Source organism: Peromyscus eremicus, chromosome 16_21, assembly GCF_949786415.1.
Source record: "Peromyscus eremicus chromosome 16_21, PerEre_H2_v1, whole genome shotgun sequence".
NCBI lineage: Eukaryota > Metazoa > Chordata > Mammalia > Rodentia > Cricetidae > Peromyscus > Peromyscus eremicus.
Window position 1 is genome coordinate 11,340,617 of NC_081432.1, and position 19,696 is coordinate 11,360,312.

Consider the following 19,696-nt stretch of genomic DNA (forward strand, 5'->3'; position numbering starts at 1 on the left):
GGGTCTATGGTCTGTATCAGCAGAGGGGACAAAGAACAGGAGTCTTGGGAGTTGGTATCTATGGATGCAGGTGAAGCCCACTCAACCCCACTGTCAGCATGGACAGAGCCAACAAGGAGCCCTGTGCCTCAGATGTAGAGGGTGGGGCTTCCTAGGGAATAGAGGGTGGCCTGCCCTCTTCACAGCCATCCATCCTCACCCACCATTCTGTCACTGGTGTGTGCTGTTCGTGTCCATCCTCACCTGTCCACCCCACACTGCCTCCACAATATTGCCCGTGCTTCCCCTAACCCTGCCCACACTCTGTCCTCCAGGCCTGTCTCTCTGCTTGCCCCTGGCACGGCTCGCTTCAGGAAACAGTGCAGACGCATGCTCAGCCCTCAGTCCGGCTCCCTGCTTCCCCGTGACCAGGAGCACCTTCATGTCTGCCGGTCCTGTGATTTCCAGAATGTGTGTTTGATGTGCTTGGCTTCTGCCGACTGCCCGTTTTCTCAGTTCTGGCCTGATACAGAGGCACTGGTAACCTCTCTCCCACAGTTCTCCTGTCTCCCTGCCTGGAGGGTAGTTCAGGCCTGTGTTTCCATTGCTTTGTTCACTCTTTCTTAAAACAACACTCTTAAGACACCAGATTCCCTTTACGAGGACCAGTGTAAAACTGCAGATTGTGCGCAGTAGCCAGAACTGAGGTGGGCCCTGTGTTTGTCGTTCACAGAGCCCTAACTACTAAGGGCCAGGGTTTGCAAATGACTCTGAGTCAGTCCTGAGCCTGATCTTCACCCTGCCTGCCTAGGGAGAAGGGTGGGTCGGTTTTCGTGGGAGCTCCATGTTCCTGTAACTGGAGAGAGTCCCAGGGGAACTCATGTTGTTGGGGACAGAGCCAGTTACTTCCTTTCTGCCCCCTCTCTTATTCTTAACTTTTCTGAGAACCTCTCTCAGGCCATTGCTGATGGTGGCAGTTCAACAACTCCTGCTGTGTGCTAGGCATGGAAGAGGGCACCATGGGGAAAATCAAAATGAGAGTGTCCTGACCCCTGCTGTGGCTGGACCTGCATGTCCCTAGGTGGTGCCTTGAGACAGTGGTTGGTTCTCTGGGCTTTGTGGATTGGGAGGACTACTATAAGTCTGCAGGGCACTGAGGGAGATTTGGGGGGACAAAGACAATGTGGGTTGTTAGAGAGTGTCTGGTTGCTGGGTGGTCAGGGTGAGCACAGAGGGATATTGTGGGGAAAGAACTTGGGAGAGCAGCTGGGCTCCAAGAGGTGGGACTGTCTTCTGCAGGCAGCAGAGTGACAGGGCCACAGGGACTCCTGCCTTGGCTTCAGACAAACAGATCCTCCTTGTCTTTTATTGGAAGAGCCTTCCTGGGTGCTGGGGGGCCGTCCCCGGCAATGGCCAGGTCCCAGAGAGGAGGTAAGGAGTCAGCGAGGGAGGATTGAGTCAGGCCATTGGTTGTCAAAGAATCTCACAGTCTGACTGATTAGCAGAGGAGTGCTTCTTTATTTGTACAGAGTTCAGTAGGCAGGGATAGATTTGTATTGTTCCAAAACATAGATCATATCTTTTTTGTTTTCAAACTCGTGTTTCACTTTCTCTTTCATATCTTTTAGTCATCACTGATAAATCGTGACAAAACAGTTATCTTTTACAATCATTTTTACTCATCAACCCCTTAACCCAACTTCTAGGTAGCTCTTCCAGTTTCAAGAGTGCTAGAAAGAAAATCTCCAAGCCAGCCCAGGCAGATTGCCACGTCCCAAGCAGTGTATTATTAACTCTTAACGGTCAGGCCAAAGCTGCTGCAGTTAGTATTTAATTTCTGGCATAATACAATGTTTTTCATTTTATATCTTTATAGAATTTATGTATATGTTAATCCGGCATTCTTTTATTTCTTGGTCATATGACATAATAGTAGCTGTGCACAAGTTAACTTTTATAAGAAAGGGAGACCCTGACACCATTCTGTTATCATCTTTCCATTCCGTTCTTTGCTCATCAAGATAAGCCCCTGTGTAGGGCAGAGGTAATGCCAGCCAATCTAACTTTGTTGCTGTATATGCCACATAATCACCTGAGCGTAGAGGAGGAAGAGGCTTGTACTTTGTTCTGATTATCTTGTTCCTGAGTGAGTATAGAGCAGATATTTCAAGAATATCTCAGAGCCTCATAAGGAGACCTCTGGCTTCTCTCTGTGTGTCACAACCTCCAGGGTGTAAGGAAGATCTTCCAGTAGATAAGGATATCTCCCTAAAAGCGGGAGGGGTGTATGTTCAGGACTTTCCTGGGGAAGCTTAGAAGCAATATTCCTGGGAGAAGGCACAAATGACTCATAAGAAATACCCTATTAATTCAGTATCCCTAAGTTGTACAAATATTAAAGGCCCCCCAAGCATGCGACTTGTGGAGATCAAAACCAAAAGTGAAAGACAGTCACGGTGGCAGTCATATGGCTCAGGTTCACTGGGTCTTTGTCAAGCAGCTGTGCTGGCCACAGCTTTAGGACTCGCCATTCCCATCGGATATGGCTGCACCACCTGGGAAACACACTAGCTAGCTGTGAGCTGCCAGCTGCCCTGGTGTCCTCTTTTCTTGGAGATTGAGTTCAGAGCACAATGCTCAACTAGCCTTAGGAATGCAGAAAGCCTGTTGAGTTCTTTCTGGCCAGTGTCTTCCCCTGACCTGAGATACAGAGTGAGAGAGAGACAGAAGAGCCATTTCCTCCTCCCTGTGAATATCAGACAAGGTGGAGCTCCAAGTGTCTGGCATTGCTTCATTGAGCCAGGAACACTGGCTGAAGGGGTGGAGTGCACCTGCCTCCCCATGGTGTGATGTCCTGACACCCACCCGCTGCTTGCCTCTCTCTCAGGGCTTCTATGTTCCTCAGCCTGCTATGGGCACCTGTGCTTCCCAAGCCAGCTCTGTTCCTTGTGGGCCCATTCTTTCCAGGGAGCTGGCTAGCAAAGACCAGCTGGAATGGATTTTGCCTCATTGAAAATTTCTCAGAATGTTGATTCTGCTTGAGTTTGTGGTTTTTAGAAACTTGTTTTCTGGTTGGCAGACATTGTGATCTCTTTAGGTTCACTGGTCAGCGCCACTGCAGTCTGGTGGCGTGGTCACGTGTCTTTCTGCATGCTCAGTGGCCTAAGCTGGGGGAATAAACGGGAGCTGTTGGAAGTCTTACTGCGGGAAGAAGTGGCACAAACATTGAAGGAGATTCTGGAAGCTTCCATCCCATCAGTAAAATCTCTCAGACTGTCTGGGGCATCCTGTGGGTAAAGAAAGACTCAGCACAGCAGATGGGCCAGGCTGCCTCTCTGTCACCAGCCTGCCCTTTCCCTCTTTGTGGTGGGCTCGCATTCCTTTGGATCTTACCCTGGAGGTGGAGGGTGCCAGGGCTTCAGCAGCAGGTGACCGGCAGCTGTACTTCCTCGGGATTCAGAGAGGGCAGGCTGGAGTGGCTCCTGTGCCTTTATGTGACTGACAGAATCAGGGATTTCTAATCTTGTCCCAGCTATTTGCTACTATGGAAAGTTGCTGTATAAGCAAAATTTTAAAAGAACTTTCTAAAAAGTTCAGGGCCAGCTGCAGCCTACTTGCTGGTGGCAATAATCTTTGCTGTTGGTCACCAAGCAACTTCTTCAGAAAAATATGCCCCCAACTTCTGAGACTCAGGGCAGAACTGGGCTGTGTGTGACGCTTAGAGGGCCCATTTGTGTCACCTAGCCTGACGGGAAGTTTGACTGAATTTTTTTAAATGTTTGTATGTGTATGATCATTTTGCCTGAATTTATGTCTGTGTACCATGCATGTGCCTGGTGCCCAGGGAGATCAGAAAAGAATGTTGGATCCCCTGGGACTGGAGCTACAGACAGTTGTGAGCCTCCATATGGGTGCTGGGAGTCAAACCCAGATCCTCTAGAAGAACAGCCAATGCTCTTAACTGCTGAGTAATCTCTCCAGTTCCTGAATCTTGATATTCCTCAAAAAGGCTTTCTATAGGTTTCTTGCTCTGTCTCAAATCCAGGGCATCCTACAGTCTCCATCCCAGAACCCCCTCCAAGATGGAGTTGGTGGCTAAGACAAGGTCTTGGCTCTAGTAGCATTAACCAAACACCTATTGAGGTCACACCAAGGCCTCTGAGTGCTCAGTATCAGCCTCTTTTGGACCCACAGCTACAGGATTTCAGGTAAGGTCTGCAGAACCCAGGGGCAGCTATGTAGAGGGAGGGCTGACACTCAGCTCATAGCTGTGTGCTCTCAACCAATGCCCTAGCCCCAGTTGTCTGTCTGCTCCCTGGTTTCTTTTACCAGTGTGCCTGAGCCATGCGCTGTCTAACCCCCCGGCTCTGCCTAGCACTGTGACAGGACTGATGATTCTGGCTCCGTTAGCTGCGCTTTTCTTAGGGCTGCATTGTCCTGTGCTCATCCCACAACGTCCTCAGGACCAATGGCAGCCTGTGCTCTGCCAGCTCTTAGAGGTTCTCACACATGTGAGAGGCATGGGGAAGGGCCTGGGAAAAATGCATGCATAGGCCTGTCCCTCCTTGGCCCCTCTCCTGTGGCTGCTGTTGGCTGTAGTGTTCCTCTGAGAGGCTTAGGAGAGGGTTCTCTCAGGTGGGTGTTGCTTTTCAGTGGAACCCACGCCATTTCCGTTGTAGTCTTCCCTGCATTGCTGGTGGATCCGTGGTCCCCTCGTGTTTAAGTGTGGAGAGGGCATTAGCTCATTAGGAGTAAATACCCATTTGCTTAAGTCAGCCCTCTGTTTTTGCAATGATCACAGCTGGGATTCCACCAAACTGGCAATTCCTTTAGGCCCAGCGCCTAACAGCTTGAGAGCCAGTGAGCTGAGGGGGCAGTCTGCCAGTGGGTGAGATCATCCTGGCGAGGCTTGCTTCCTGAAGCTCAGTGTTGGATGTGCTTCTCAGTCAGCAGTGACTTCAGCATGTTTCCTGTTGCCTGAGATGAGCTGGCCCTGGCCTGGCGTTCGTGGAGACCTTAACAGCAAGGGCAAGGCCTGCCATCTTCTGGAGGCTTTGAGGCTTCTCTGGCATTGCCCAAACTGTCCATATTCCCTGTCCAGGCCGGAGTGACTGCTGTAGGATAGAATAGATCGTTATGTTGTCATAATGTGTGTCAAGAAATAGACCCCGTGAAGATCCCATATTCAGAAATAAGGAGACTAAAACTTACAGTAAAGAAACATGAAATGGATGGGGTTGGGGATTTAGCTTAGTGGTAGAGCACTTGCCTAGCAAGCTCAAGGACCTGGGTTTGGTCCTCAGCTCCAGGTGGGGTGGGGGTGGGGCATGAAATGGGGGCCTTAAGATAGCAATTATTCAGCCCTGTTTGTCCAGCACATCATCAGATCTGAGATTGGAGTGTGGGTCTGAGCCCTTAAGTTCAAAGTTCTTCAACAAGGGCCATCAAGATGGCTAAGCAGGGAAAGGCACTTGCTGAGCAAGCCTGGTTACCTGAGTCCCATCGCTGGAGCCCACATAAAGATGGAAGAAGCTAACCAGTTCCACAGAATTGCCCTCTGACCTCCATATGTACGCTGTGGCCCTTCGCCATGCATGGGCGCGTGAACACACACACACACTCCAATGATAATATTTTTAAGTTAACTGCACTGATGTTTTTATATGATACTGGAAACATCAGCATTTCCATTTGTCATTCTCTTTCTACAGAGCTAGCAAATGGGCTGTCTGACCTTTGAGAGGGAGAAATGATGCCTTTATAGTGGAGACTCACATTTGGAATTTCTTCTGAGTGTAGCAGGCCTGGCCTTTACCCCTCATTCGGTGCTTATGAAGCCTCTGAAATGAGTGAAAGTGAGGGAAGAGTTCGTTATCAGTACGAGACAACAAATCTAGTTAGCTCCCCGCTTCCAGCTCGGCTCTCAACCATGGCCCAAATCCTCTGTTCTTTCCGTGCCTGGCCAGCTGGAACGTATGACTATCACTTACCGGACAGTGGACTTGACAACAATCTGGGGCATGTTGACACCTTTGTCCCAAGGCCAGAGCAGTGGAACAGGTGTTGGAGGTTAGAGCGAATTCTCAGTGTTCTCTGCCTCTCTGCTTGAGGTCAGGGTTTGGGCACTGGGTAAGGATGTGCACCTGTACCCACTGCAGTGTGGCTGGTCAAACCCCATTCAGAATGAAGTTTCTATGGTACGTTTGAGGCATTACTGATAGTGCACACCTGGTCTCTGAAACAGTTCCGTGTGGATAATGGAGCTGACAACTTGACTGTGTGCCAGGCACTGCTTCAGGCACTTTGTGTTTAAGAGCCTGGGTAACTGTGATGACAGTCTCGGGAAGTGAGCACTGCTCCTTAGTTCTACATGTAGGGAAACCAGCGTGCAAATATTTCCAAGCTAGGAAATGGAGGAGCAGGATTTCAGCACCAACAGTCTGCTCTTCTTGAGTCTAGGCTTTCCACTCTGTGGAAACAATTCCACCTCGTTTCCCATTTGCCCACCTAGTGGCTCGTACAGGCCCTCGGGATTGCCTGCCAGGGGCTAATATAGTCACCAGTGTTTGATTTCTAAGGTTCTGAAGGAGGAATGGAAGGGCCATGGGGATTGTCTGCCTCTGCCCCTGTGCTCAGTTCTGTGAAACTGACCTCAGGATGATTAGAGGGCATGGACTTGTCCGTTTCCCAGCACAGCTGCTCACCTTAAGTACACAGACTGGATCCCTTGTTCATGTGTTAGACAAATGTAGTTTATGCCTTAGGGCTAACAGAACATACCCGTCATCACCACCAGCCTTCTAAAGACACTGCACTACCTCACTGCAGTGCAGAGCTTGTGTGCTCTTTCACTCACTTTTACGTGCTTCACCAGGCTACAGGGCACTGCCCTTACTTCAGGTTAGTTTTCTGACACCTAGTCTCGGCTCCTACCTCCTCAGGGATGGTTCTACAGGTGAGCAACCACAGCCAGCGAGAAGGTCTTTTATGTTTAGCATCACACTAGCCATTTCTAGAGTGCTTAATTTCATTATACAGGTCCAGTTTCCTGTCTGGGTTCTTATTTGTTCCACCTTAACATTTCATATGACTCATATTTGCTGATAATGAATTTACTCAGATTTTGCTTATCTGCCAAAGACCTTTGTTTTACTCTTGCCTTTTAGAAAGTTATTTTTACTGATTAAAGAATTGATCTTATGCCCCATCCCCCACAAAGATATTATCTGATGCATGCTTTCTGATCAGAAGTTTGTATGTTTTTTTTTTCCTCCTCCTCCTCTTAGGGTTTTATTTATTTTTACGTTTTATTTTTTGGTTTTTCGAGACAGTTTCTCTGTGTAGCCTTGGCTGGCCTGGAACTCGCTTTGTAGACCAGGCTGGCCTTGAACTCACAGAGATCTCTGCCTCCCAGGCATATGCTACCCAGCTTCTTCACCTTTTAAAAAGATTTATTTAATATTTATGAGTGTTCTGTCTGGTGCCTTTGAAGGTCAGAAGAGGGTGTCAGGCCCTCTGGCCCTAGAGTTATGGATTGTTGTGAAACATCATGTGAGTGCTAAGAACCAAGTCCAGGTCCTCTGCAAGAGCAACAAGCCCTCTTAACCTCTGAGCCATCCCTCCAGCCCTGTCATTCTTCCTTTGTTCCTGTGTGTCTTTTGCTGAATTCCCACAAGATTTTCTGTCTTTGGTTTTTTTTGTTTTTTGGGTTTTTTTTTAAGATTTATTTATTTATTATGTATACAGAAGAGGGCGCCAGATCTCATTACAGATGGTTGTGAGCCACCATGTGATTGCTGGGAATTGAACTCAGGACCTCTGGAAGAACAGCCACTGTTCTTAACCTCTGAGCCATCTCTCCAGCCCCTGTCTTTGGTTTTCTGCAGTCTGACTCTGCTCCTATGTGACCCCTCCATCATGTGTCGAGGGCCTTTCCCTGCTTAGTGTTCGCTGAGATTCTTGGTGACTCTGTGGCTTTGTTTCGTTTTTGCCGTGCTGGGCAGACCCAGAGCTCTGCACATGCTGGGCAGATGCTCACGTCATTGTCTCTTACAGTGTTCCTCCTGTCTGCTGCTCTCATTTTAGGGACTCTGGTTAATGAGTTAATGGGTGTTCTGTTCTGCTTCTCCACCGCTGCCTGCCCCCCAATTTGGATTACTCATACTTAACTAGTTTGTGGTACCAGGAATTAAGTTTATTTTTTTCTGTGTGCATGAGTATTGTGCGTGCATATGTATGTATGTATGTATATGTGTGTGTATATATATATATGTATATATATGCAATATGACTGTCTCGTGCCCACAGAGACCAGAGGAGATGCTAGATCCCTTGGAACTGGTGGTTGTGAGCCACTGTGGGGTGCTGGGAACGAAACTCCAGTCCTCTATTAATAAGAGCAGCCATGCTCTGAGCCGGAGCCATCTCTCCAGTCCTCCAGTTTCAAGTTTGGGTCCTCCCTCCATCCCAGTTGTGCCATATCTGCTGAGGAGCCGACAAAGGCATTCATCTCATCTCTGTCACTGGTTTTTATTTCTAGAAACTGCGTTTGACTCTTCTTTGTCATTTCCAGCTCACTCCTGAAATTCACCATCTGTTCAGGGGTAGTGTCCAGGCTTTCCACTACAGCCTTAACATCCAATCATAGTTATGCATCACAGTAATTGTTACTATTTTAAATAGTCCATGATCATCCCCGATTCTTGTTCTGTTGATTGTTTTGCCTTTTTACAGTACGGGTTTTTGTTTATTTGTTTCCGAACACACGTGATCTGTCTTATAATTTTATAGTGAATACCAGATATCACGTGTAGGATCAGAGAAACTATCTGAAATAAATAACGTTTATTCCTGGAGTAGATTTTCTGTTCTGCCTCTGAGCCTTTGAGCTGGGTTGCAATTTGTTGCTATGATTACCTTCAATGTGCTACCAGCCTCATAGTCCCTCACAGTTAGACTTGCTCAGCTTTCTGGTTCCCTTCCACTTTAGGCCTCTGCAGGGTCTCCCTGCCTGCCCCTCTCTCCTGCAACAGAGGCTGCTCTGCTTCTTTGCTGGTGGGTACTTGCTGGCTGGCCTGGGCAGAGACAACGGTGGCTTTCTTCTGTTGATATAACCTCAGACTTAGGAAGGTTCTGTGTCCTGCATCTCAGGGGTACAGCTTTCTTAGTGACCCTGTCCCTGCCTAGTGGTAGGTTTCCTGCCTTTTCTTTTCTTATCTTTTTTTTTTTTTTTGTTTTTTTGTTTTTTTGTTTTTTTGTTTTTTCGAGACAGGGTTTCTCTGTGTAGCTTTGCGCCTTTCCTGGATCTCGCTCTGTAGACCAGGCTTGCCTCGAACTCACAGAGATCCGCCTGCCTCTGCCTCCCGAGTGCTGGGATTAAAGACGTGCGCCACCACCGCCCGGCACCTGCCTTTTCTTACATCAGAAAGTGTTCCTTTTCCCTTCTCCTGTGTTGGAGGCAGCAGGTTTTGCCAACTGTCCCCCAGAGCTGGAGCTTTTGTTCATTAGCGATGAAGGGTCCAGATAAGCCTGCCCCTCCCTCCTAGGCCTGCATTCCCAGGCATCATCAAGCCTCCTCCCAGCCCTGCATCTAGCGTTTCTTCTAGAGTGCCTGTGGACACTTGAGAATAGCCAGGGAGTGAGTACAACGTGCCTTTGTGTCCAAGACTTAAAGGAATCTAGACTCTTCATTCTAGAACGTACACCTGCCTAAAAATGTTTGCAGATTCGTTGCCACTGCAGCTTCTCGTCTATCTATATGGTGGCAACACTACAGTGACAGTGACTGCTCCGTCTCTTTCACGGTGCCACATCTCCCAGCAGCACACTTGTAGCTTGAAATCAGCATCGTAGGGATATTCCCATAGTAGCCAATGCACATCAGGGCTCTTTCCCACAAGAGCCAGTCAAGGTTGCCAGAGCATTGTTTGGAGAAACTCAGGAAGGCCGACCATAGAGATTGGTGCCTTTTCTAAGTGGCTCAGGGCCTCTAGGGTGGGTTGGGCTCAGCAGAGTTAGAGTGGTACACCGAGGGACCTCTGTTGCAGGACAGTCCTGAGCCATGAGGGAACCTAGCCCTGGTAGACCCCTTGATGCCAGAGATGTTGTGAGTTCATACTCCTGCCTTTTCCTCCCTCCTTCCTTCAGACCGAAGCCAGGACAGCACAGCTGTGGCCCTGTCAGACTCCAGCTCAACACAGGACTTCTTTAATGAGCCCACAAGCTTGCTGGAGGGTTCTCGGAAGCCCTTTGCAGAGAAGAGGCTATCTGGGCTCAGTGCTCAAGCAGGACCAACTGGTAAAGATCTTCCAGGGCCCCCAGAGGAAAGAGGTAAGAAACCTAACTTACTAAATGGGACCTGCTCTGATCTCCTGGGGCAGTCTAAGAACTGTGGACTCTGGGCCCTGAAGAGCTTAGACTCCACCATGCTTTCGTTTTCATGCTTCTGCTTTGGTGCCCTGGGGTGTTAGTGCGAAGGTTGCTGACCTTTCTGGTCCTCTCTTCTCACTGTAGGACAGGAACGGGCCTCGTGCCAAACCCCAGGAATGTGAGAATGAAATGAGGCCACTCTTGAAGGTGTTGCCACGAGCATGGTGTGCCAAGTGTGCTTTGTTGTACTTGTCATGCAGTGATGACACATAAAGCTTGTTTGGGAAAGCCGCGCTCACGATGTCAGTGTAGTGTCCTTGTGTCACCCCCCCCCCCCCCCCCCCCCCCGCCGTGGTGAATGGTTATTAGAAAAAGTCTTGGGATTCTGAATGTCACAAATATGTTTTCTTTTCAGTCTGAATCATATCGGCCTAGTTGGGAAATCTGCCTTTTTTGGGCAGCGCGCTGATCTAAGCCTGGGATCTGCCCAGCTCCCTTGGGATCCCCAGGCAGAGCCCCATTTCTAAGTTTGTAGCGTGACTGCGCAGGCTGAGGCATCCCCGGTGCCACTTACAGACTGCGCTAGTTGGCCATGTATGTGTTAAGCTTCCTTTCTTGTTTAATGCGTGTGATGTGTGGGCATGGGTGTGTGTGCGGGCCGTGTGTGTGTATGTGGGCCGTGCACACAGGTGGAGGTCAGAGGACAGGTCCGCACCTCAGCCTTGTGTGAGCAGGGTCTTCTTGTTGTTTGCCGCTGTACCTCAGGCTGGCTGGCCTGGGAGCTCTCATGGGTTCTCCTGTAGCCACCTCCTCTCTTGCCACAGGAGCTCTGAGATGCAGATGTTTACTACTGTGTCCACTTTTACATGGGTTTAGGGAGTCTGGATTGAGGTCCTCCTGCTTCCACTGCAAGCCCCTACCCATTCAACTATCTTCCCAAGAGTTTCCCCATTCTTGCTAAAGACATGCATGTGTATACTTGCCAGACAGCCCAGTCCCACATTCAGGTGTCCCAGGTCAGATGCTGCCTTCTCAGCCACCTGAGAAGGAAAGAGCATGGCTTTTCCTATTTCCTGGGCAAAGAGCTTGAGATGGAGAAAGAGTGAGGAGCTCAGCCTTAGTCACTACTCTGTGTTGCCTTCTGAGTGGGCTCGATGCGGGATAACCTGCATGCTCTGGGGGCCTGGGCCTTAGCAAGTGTCTATGTAAGTTAGGGCCTCACTTGGAGCTGTGGAGTGGGGCCAAAGCCACTTGGAGGAAGATAGGACTCTTCTAACTCCTTGTTCCCTGCTGACCTTGCAAGAGTCTCATCAGAGTCACCTGTGCCTGGTCACCATCAGGAGACAAGGCTTCAGCTGGTTTGGTGTGTATGGCTTTACTCCCAGCACTTGGGAAGCAGAAGCAGGTGGATTTCTGTGGGTTCGAGGCCAGCCAGGACTACACAGTGAGACTTAGTCTAAAGAAACAACAAAAGACGGCGGAGGGGAGGGGGGGAGTTTAAAGCCAGGGATGGTGATACACACCTGTGATCCCAACACTCAGAAGGCTGCAGCTGGTGGATCACAAGGTTGACAGCAGACTGGGCTACACAGCAGATTGATTTTGTCTCTGAAAACCAGAAAGAAAAACGAAGCAGAGCCACTGCCTCACTCTCTTTCTCAGCAGTTGTTCTGCTGTCCCCATCAAGTCGACAGTCTATAATGGGCATACATACTCTGTGGGAAACTAGAAGGACAACGAGCAGCAGGCTCTGTACACTCTAACCCAGCGCTCCTAGTTTAGTATGACTGGTTTTGCTCTTGGACAGTCGTGTGACCCACCACTCAGTGAACAGTTGTGCATGCAGCTGTCGTCATGGACCTCAGTATTACTTTTCCCCACTGTGACAGAGGTACCTGACAGGAGCAGCTTAAGGGAGGTCACACAGTTTAAGGGGATATGGTCTACAGAAGCTTGAGCTCTGTCCTTTGCAGTTGACGCTGTGACAAGACTTGGTACGTCTCGACAGATCAAAAGGGGAACTGGGACCTGGCTAGCACTCTGAGAGGTCTGACTACCCAGCATTCCTCCAGCTAGGGCCTGTATCCTAAAGGTTCCACAACTTCCTGAAATAGCTGTGAAGCAGGTGTTCAAACACCTGAGCTATGGGGTACACTCCACATCCAAACTATACCGGCCTCTCCTCCATGTGTGGGGTATGGTCCTTTTAAACTGATAAGGATTACCCAGTATCCTGCCTTTTCAAATCCGGACTGGTTTTTTGTTTTGTTTTGTTTTTTGTTAGGGGAGGTGGGCAGTAGTGTATTGCTGGCCATTGGTAAGGAATGTTAGGGTAGAACCAGAGACCATTACAGTAGCTAGTAATGGTTTATGTCCCCTCCTGTCCCTGCCCTCCCCCCTCCTTCTCTCCCCCCAGTTTAAATGAGTTCTTTGACTCTGAGCTACACTTCTAGCCCTTGACCAGCTCTCAGCCTCCCTGAGAAAGCCAGACCTGCAGGCCAGTGTGCACTGAAATCTACTCCTCTCCTGACCTTCCAGGCTCACTCTTCTGCACAGCCCAGCCACCAGCCTGCGGCTTCCTCCAGTCCATATCATGGGATGCAGGCCCTTGTTCATGCATTCAGTGCCCACTAACCGCAGGCTGTGACAGATCCAGATCTACCTCAGGCACTGGGTACTGAAGGGAGCAGGGTCTGCTCCCTGGATCATGCCTGTCTCTGAGCCATCTTCCTTCCCACAATGTCCAGCAAGTGTGAAGGGTCCTGTTTTCGAGAGACTGGCCTCCATTCTTTTTTAGAGGCTGTCACACTTCACGCCGGTCTGCTAATGCTCGAGAAAAGACTTTTACACCGTGGACTGTGACACCTTTTTGAAGCTCAACTTTGCAGGACTCAGACCTTCAAAATACATGCTTAGACTCTGTGTGTGTGTGTGTGTGTGTGTGTGTGTGTGTGTGTGTGTGTGTGTGTGTATTTAGAGAGAGAAAAACATTAGAATTTCAGCACTTAAACACAAGCTCACTCTGTAGTATGCAAAACCCAAAGTAGAAATTGTCAGTAACCAGTGTTGTCCGTGCAGTGAACACTAGACCGAGGCCACACATGCCTATGAGTAGAGGCTTAGTGGTGGGTGTTGCCTGTGGTTGGCAGGTCCTTCCACCCTTCCCAGGAAACCCACTAGATAGAGCCAGTCACCATGGCAGGCCTATGTGATCCAGTTTTGGCTGTGTGGCACTGTGTGTTTCCCTCACCTTTGGGTAGGAGGAGCAGATCATCCCATCTTCATGCTGCTGGTATTTAGTACTTGGCATCCGGCTGGGAAGCATCCTGTGGATGTACAGTGCTTTCTGACCCTCTTCCTTTATCAGGGAAGTGGAAGAGTCTAGTGATCTTGAGGCCCAGTAGCAGAGGGAGTTGCATGTTCGGGTGGGGCAGCTCACCTCATCTTTCCTACACCCCTTGGGCCACCCAGAACTCTGAGCAGCTGAGTTAACTGTTAGAGATTCCATTTTCTTTGGTCCTTCAGTTGTGTGTGCTGAACCCTCTTTGGATGAATTCTTTTCCTCTTCCTGCTCTCTGTAAAAATTGTGTTCCTGAGACTTTATGTCTGAGCATCTGGTGTTGTCTCTGCCCCTTGCCCCCTGTTCCCTGCCCTGGACCAAGGGTTGTATCGTCATCCAGTTCCCTCATTTTCCTGGAGCCTCAGGCTGGGCTCATAGCCATTGTTCCCACTGCTTGTGTTGAGCCGCATTTGGAACACATTAGAAACCTGACGTGCTTGTGAGCAAGATGATGGTAGCACCTGTAAGATGGATGCCAGCTCTAAGCTGGGGGTCCAAACAGCGTCCTAAGCCCAGAAGAGAGGAGCCAGAGACTCTTTAGGATTTCAGACACTCTTTCAGTCTACTTTAGGCGGTGGGTGGGCGCTGGGGTGAGGCACTGGCTCTGCAGAGCAGGAGCAGATGGTAGGGGGAACAGGCCCTAGTAAGTGCTGGGCTGCTGGGCACGGAGACAGTCTGGTGTCTGTCCTCTACAAACACTACCTCAGGGCAGGGAGACCTGAGAGGAAACACTGAGATCTGTGACAGGCAAGTGAGTAAGGTGGGAACAGGCAGAGGTCAGTATGTGTGTCCAACTGAAGTGGATGGAAAGGAGGTGTTCTGAGGAGCTGGGATAGCAGGAGCTGAGGAGTCCAGAGAGTGCTCAGTTCTTCCCTTGACAAAGAGCAATCATCTTGCCACATACCTGAGGTCTGCCCAGTTATGCTGGTACTTGCTGCGAGGATAACTTGGAGTCCTGGTCCTGGTCTTCTTGACTTTGCCATATTAGGTTTCAGCTACTGCCAGGCCTCCCTCACAGAAGGGGGAGGGCTGTCGAGGCTCTCCCTACAGTATAGATTGTCTTCAGAATAGGGGGTACTGGCTCCTTCTCCAGACAGGCTCTGCAGGATACGCCAAACTCATGGATACCTCAGGGCCATGGGCCAAAAGCCACCTTGTCTCTTCTTCCTGAGCCAGAGGGCCTCCATGGGTAGCCAAGGAGGCTGTGCTTCAGGAGGGGTGGTATGAGGCCATTCGGTACTGCCATTTTGAGACCTATCCTTGGCTCTCCTGTGCTCCCTGAGGAGCGCGGCTGGGCGTTGAGGTATTGGACTTGTCAAGCAGGTGCCGTGCACAGACACTAGCCACACCTGCAGCAGCCCCAGCAGGATGTTGGGGAGGCTGTAAGCTGAGGTACTGTGTGTCACTGGAGCAGGTGTGTCACTTGGCCAACCTTTTCCTGGCTGTCTGACCAGCAGTGGTGATGGCTCCCCGCTCTGTGGGCTGCTTCCCTGTGTACCAGTACCATCGCTGATGGCACCTTCCATACTCCCTAGGTAGGAGCCAGAGCCCAGCTCTCTGGAACCTCTGAGCCCTCTGCTGCAAGCCAGCTGGGACCACCCGTGTCTTGGGGCAGGAGCCTATGTGGCCAGAGCAAGTGGGGGCTCCAGCCAGAGCCAGCACTGGACCCTGTGTCCCCATCAAGCATGGGCATCAACCTAGCTGTCCCTGTCACCTCACTGACGTGTCCCCATCATTTGTGATAGACTACTGCATGAAGGGAGCTTAAAGCCACACTGACTTTCTCTTCCTTCCTTCTTAACTGTAGGAAAAGCTGAGGAGTTCTTGGAGAGCACAGAGGCCTTCCGGGTTGTAGAACCAGGCATCCAGAAGCCTGTGGCAGACTCCTCTGCTTACATCCCCAGCAAGCCCCCGGTGTCCACACCTCCCTTGTGGGATGGGAAGAAGAGGGGTGACCCCCTAGGGGAGCCGGCAGTGGCGGCTTTCCCCCAGGGACTGCCAGCAGGCGCTGAGGAGCAGCGTCAGTTCCTCACCGAGCAGTGCATCTCCTCCTTCTGCCTGTGCCTGAGCCGCTTCCCGCAGCATTACAAGAGTCTCTACCGCCTGGCCTTCCTCTACACCTACAGCAAGACCCACCGGGTGAGAGGGCCCGAAGGGTGTGCATGACGCCTCAGCCAGACGGGGTCCCCTGGGTCATTTTGGTTGTTCTGTGGTGGTCCATGCAGGAGATAGGCCTAGTCAACCTAGCCATGTTCTTTAGTTTCTGCTGGCTCTTCTCTTAGCTGAATTCCCAGATTGGATTCCTTGATTTGTAGAAATGATTCCATGATTCTGAGAGAGATGCCTCTGGGGTGGACACTCTCTTCTCAATGTTAGACGACCTCCTGCGGAGATAGCACTGTAGAATGTCTCTTGTGCCTCGGGTGTTTCTATGATAGCAGGTATGCTCTGGACATGGTGTCCCTGGGCTGCCTCTACTGTTGGGGGAGCTTTTGTGGGCTTCATCGACAGGCCTCTACTGAACATCAGTTGCCATCTACAGCTTGAATGACAGGTCAGCACCGGGTTCTACTGAGCATTTGAGTTATACCTTCCTGCTGCTCAGGGCAAACCTCTGTTCTAGGGGTGAGTCTTGAGTGCCAACTCAGCTGGCAGCCGCTTCTTGGATGTTGGAACATAACTCAGTTGTAGGTGACTAATTCAGAAACATTAACTGGCAAGCAATGACCCTTTTCCACACATACCTGTTTGGTAACAAACACTTCCCAGTGTGTGTATTTGACAGCAGCACATCTTGTTACCAAACCCGCCTGTAGGCGTAGCAGTGGCATTTTCCTGTTGCTGCTTCATGGCTCAGTGGCCAGCTGGAGTGTTAGGTGTCTGTCTACTCCGGGGTCCACCAGGCAGAGCTGTCCAGGGTTGGACAGTTAGCTGCTGCTGATCCCTTAGGTCTTTCACATGTCACTCCAGGTGAAGTCGTTGCCTTGCTGTGTGTTCTGAAGCAGGCCCTTCCTAGGGACAGACCCCGGCTCTGTGGCTAGGCACCCTTGGAGGCTCAAGGCTGTTTTGTTGAAGGATACTGGTGGTGATATACATATAGAATTGTGATAAAGGGGTGGGTGGGCAAACGGCCCTTCTTTCCTGTTAGCCAGACCCATCTCCCCTGTCTCTCCATCTCTGTAGCTGCTACCCACCCCACACCCCCCAGTCAGGCCTTCCGAGGACTGTGCCTGGAACAGTTGGCAAGGGCTAGGTCTTCTCCAGAGGGATCTTTGATGCCTGTGTGTGGCTGCCCTCCATGTTGTATCAGGATACCTCTTATCGTTTGGGCTCCTACCCTCACCAGTACGGGTCTGGATGAAGGATGAGGTATTGGGCCACCTTTACCCTGTTGTCCTGGAACTGAGGTCCTCCAGTTTTTGCTATAACTACTATAAGCAGCCCAGTACAGAGGCTGATAAAATGCCCGTGGAGCCAAACAGCCAAATGAAAACAAAGTTGGTGATATACATCCCAGTTTCAACATAGTAATATAGTAATAATATAGTAATAAATCTATAGTCAATAATAGTATGGGATGTTATTCAGTCTTTAAAAGGAAGGAACTCCTGTACCAATATGGATGAACCTGAAGATCTTGTATTCAGTGAAATAAGCTAGTCACAAAAAGGCAAACACTGAGTCCATTCATATAATCTATATAGGGGTAGCCTGGCCACACTAACCCAATCAGAACCTGCTGCTTTGGTCCAAGGCCTGTGTGGAAGGAACCTACTTTTTGGGTTTGGTCAGAAACTGACTCCTGTGGTGAGACCCACTGCACATTCTACTGTGGAATCTCCAAGGACCACTGAGCTCTGGGCTTGTAAGTATTGGGCCCAAGTGTTAAAAAGTATATCAATCATAGAACTGGATATTCATACCTTCCTTCAACCTCTGCTCCATTTCTGTGCCCCATAGGCAAAATGCTGCTTTGCCTCGTCTTGGCCCACTATATCCAGTACGGTCTTAGCAGGCTTTACTTTGTGTAATTTATAGAGAAATGTCTTAGTGTTTATTACAGCTTACAACTCTCAGATCACGGTCCACCACTGAGGGAAGTTGGGGCAGGAACTAGAGACAGGAACTGAAGCAGAGACCTGGAGGAGTGCTGCTTACCAACATGTTCCTCATGGCTTGCTCAGCTTTTCACCACCCGTAACCACCTGCCCTAGAGATGGCACCGCCCACAGTGGCCTGGGCCCTTCCACATCAATCATTAATGAATAGCCCACAGACTTGCCTACAGGCAATCTGATGGAGGCATTTTCTCAATTGAGGGTCCTCTTCCCAACTAACTATAGCTTGTACAAGTTGACAAAAAAGACAACTGACCCTTTGTGAATATCTATAACATTCCAAACTGAGCTCCTGTAAAATAAAAAATAAGTTAAATACTTTCTTACACCAAGAGGAAGCAAACAGGACAGAGTCACAGACCAAAATGAAACCAAAACTCAACTCTAAAATAAGTTTAGTGCTTGATGTCCGGGACCCACTCATGACCCTCTAGGTTCCTTGGAAGCTCTACCTCTCTGGCTCTGCCATCCATACTGCAGAGAGACAGAGACAGAGACAGAGACAGAGAGAACAAACTTGACTTTTTTTTTTTTCAACATATGTATCTTTTGGGTTGAGTTGGAGCTGGAGAACAGGATCTCATTCTGTAATTCAGGGTGGCCTGGAACTAAGTAGCCTATAACTGATGCTAGCCTCAAACTTGTGGCCAACTTTCTGCCTCAGTCTCCCTAGTGCTGTTCTCCTTGCTCAGTTTGGGAGTCTTGATTATTCATCCAGTCTGTCTACCTTTTGATTGGGGAGTCTTTTGAGCCTTTGGGGGCCAGAGGGAGGGAGACAGATTGTCCATAAAGGTTGCTGCTTTTCCAGCTTCTCTCCCACAGAGGAGTGTAGATGCAGAAGTGTGCAGGGCTTGAACACTGTGCCCGGGCATTTGTTACAAATGAGATTCCTTAAGCTTGGGCAGTTGTTGGCAGAACCGGTTGTGTTTTGGTGTGTCCCTCTGCCATGTTTTCTGTGTATTTGGACGGGTCCTCATCTGTCCACTGAGCAGTTACTACATAGTAGCCCCTCTTGAGGAGCCAGGGGTCAAAAGAAAGCTCTCAAGTGTGCCCATTGGTTATCAGGGAGCAGAAAACATGTCTGCTAGCAGCTAGTGATCGGTCTGGGAGGCAATAAAATGGGTAAGGGAATGGAAGGGATGGTACGGCTATTTAGACAGAAAGGTCACGGAAGGCCTTTCTGACCAGAATTGTCCATCAAGCCGTGGAGTCCTGAAACCCATGAGGAAGTCACAAGCAGAGTCTTCCAGGTGGATGGTTGGGCTGCACAGCCATCTTGAGTCAGATCGGGCCTGGTGGAGAGTGGTGGACAAGGAGGGCGGGAGAGGGTGTGATCACAGGCTCACCAGTTAAGCAATGGAAGTTGCAGGGACACTGTTGCAGTGTCAGAGGCAGGGGGTTTGGGCTTTGTGTGTCCTTGGAGTGTGAGGGACACTGGACCTCGGTTTATTAGACAGGACGTAACAGTTGGGCTGTGGAAACCTAGAAGGATCCAAGCGGCACTCTTGAAGGGCCTGAATGGAGAGTAGGCCCGAACCCACAAGGGAGGAGTGATGCAGGCTATCCATGGTCTTCCCCAGAGGCTGATGGCCTCTTACAGCTGTGGCCTCTAAGGGCACACGGTCAGGAAGTATTTCTCCTTCGTTGAATACTTTCTCCGTTGAGTAATATTCCCAGGACTAATGGGAGAATTGCCTTTTCTTTTCCATTCTCAGACAGGGGTTCTGGCTAAGGAGCCAGGGTTGCCCTGGAGCTCATGATCCTCTTGCCTCAGCCTTTGAGTGTGGGAATGGATGTCTGTGCTGCAACACCTGCCTCTTCATGCCTCTTTTCTTTACACATAACACATACTGCTTTGATTCTCCTTTTCTTTTTTAATTTGCTTCCCGTG

At 49.8% G+C, this 19,696-nt stretch overlaps 1 protein-coding gene across 2 annotated transcripts in view; it reads left to right on the top strand.

The window, feature by feature from the left end:
• Cabin1 (calcineurin binding protein 1) overlaps positions 1–19,696 on the top strand; it is a 126,692-nt gene that overhangs the window by 60,805 nt on the left and 46,191 nt on the right. For both annotated transcript variants that reach the window (XM_059281739.1, XM_059281738.1), the window contains exons 27-28: positions 10,126–10,308; positions 15,495–15,826. In XM_059281739.1, coding sequence (XP_059137722.1) covers positions 10,126–10,308; positions 15,495–15,826 — 515 coding nt within the window. The remainder of the gene's footprint in view (positions 1–10,125; positions 10,309–15,494; positions 15,827–19,696) is intronic.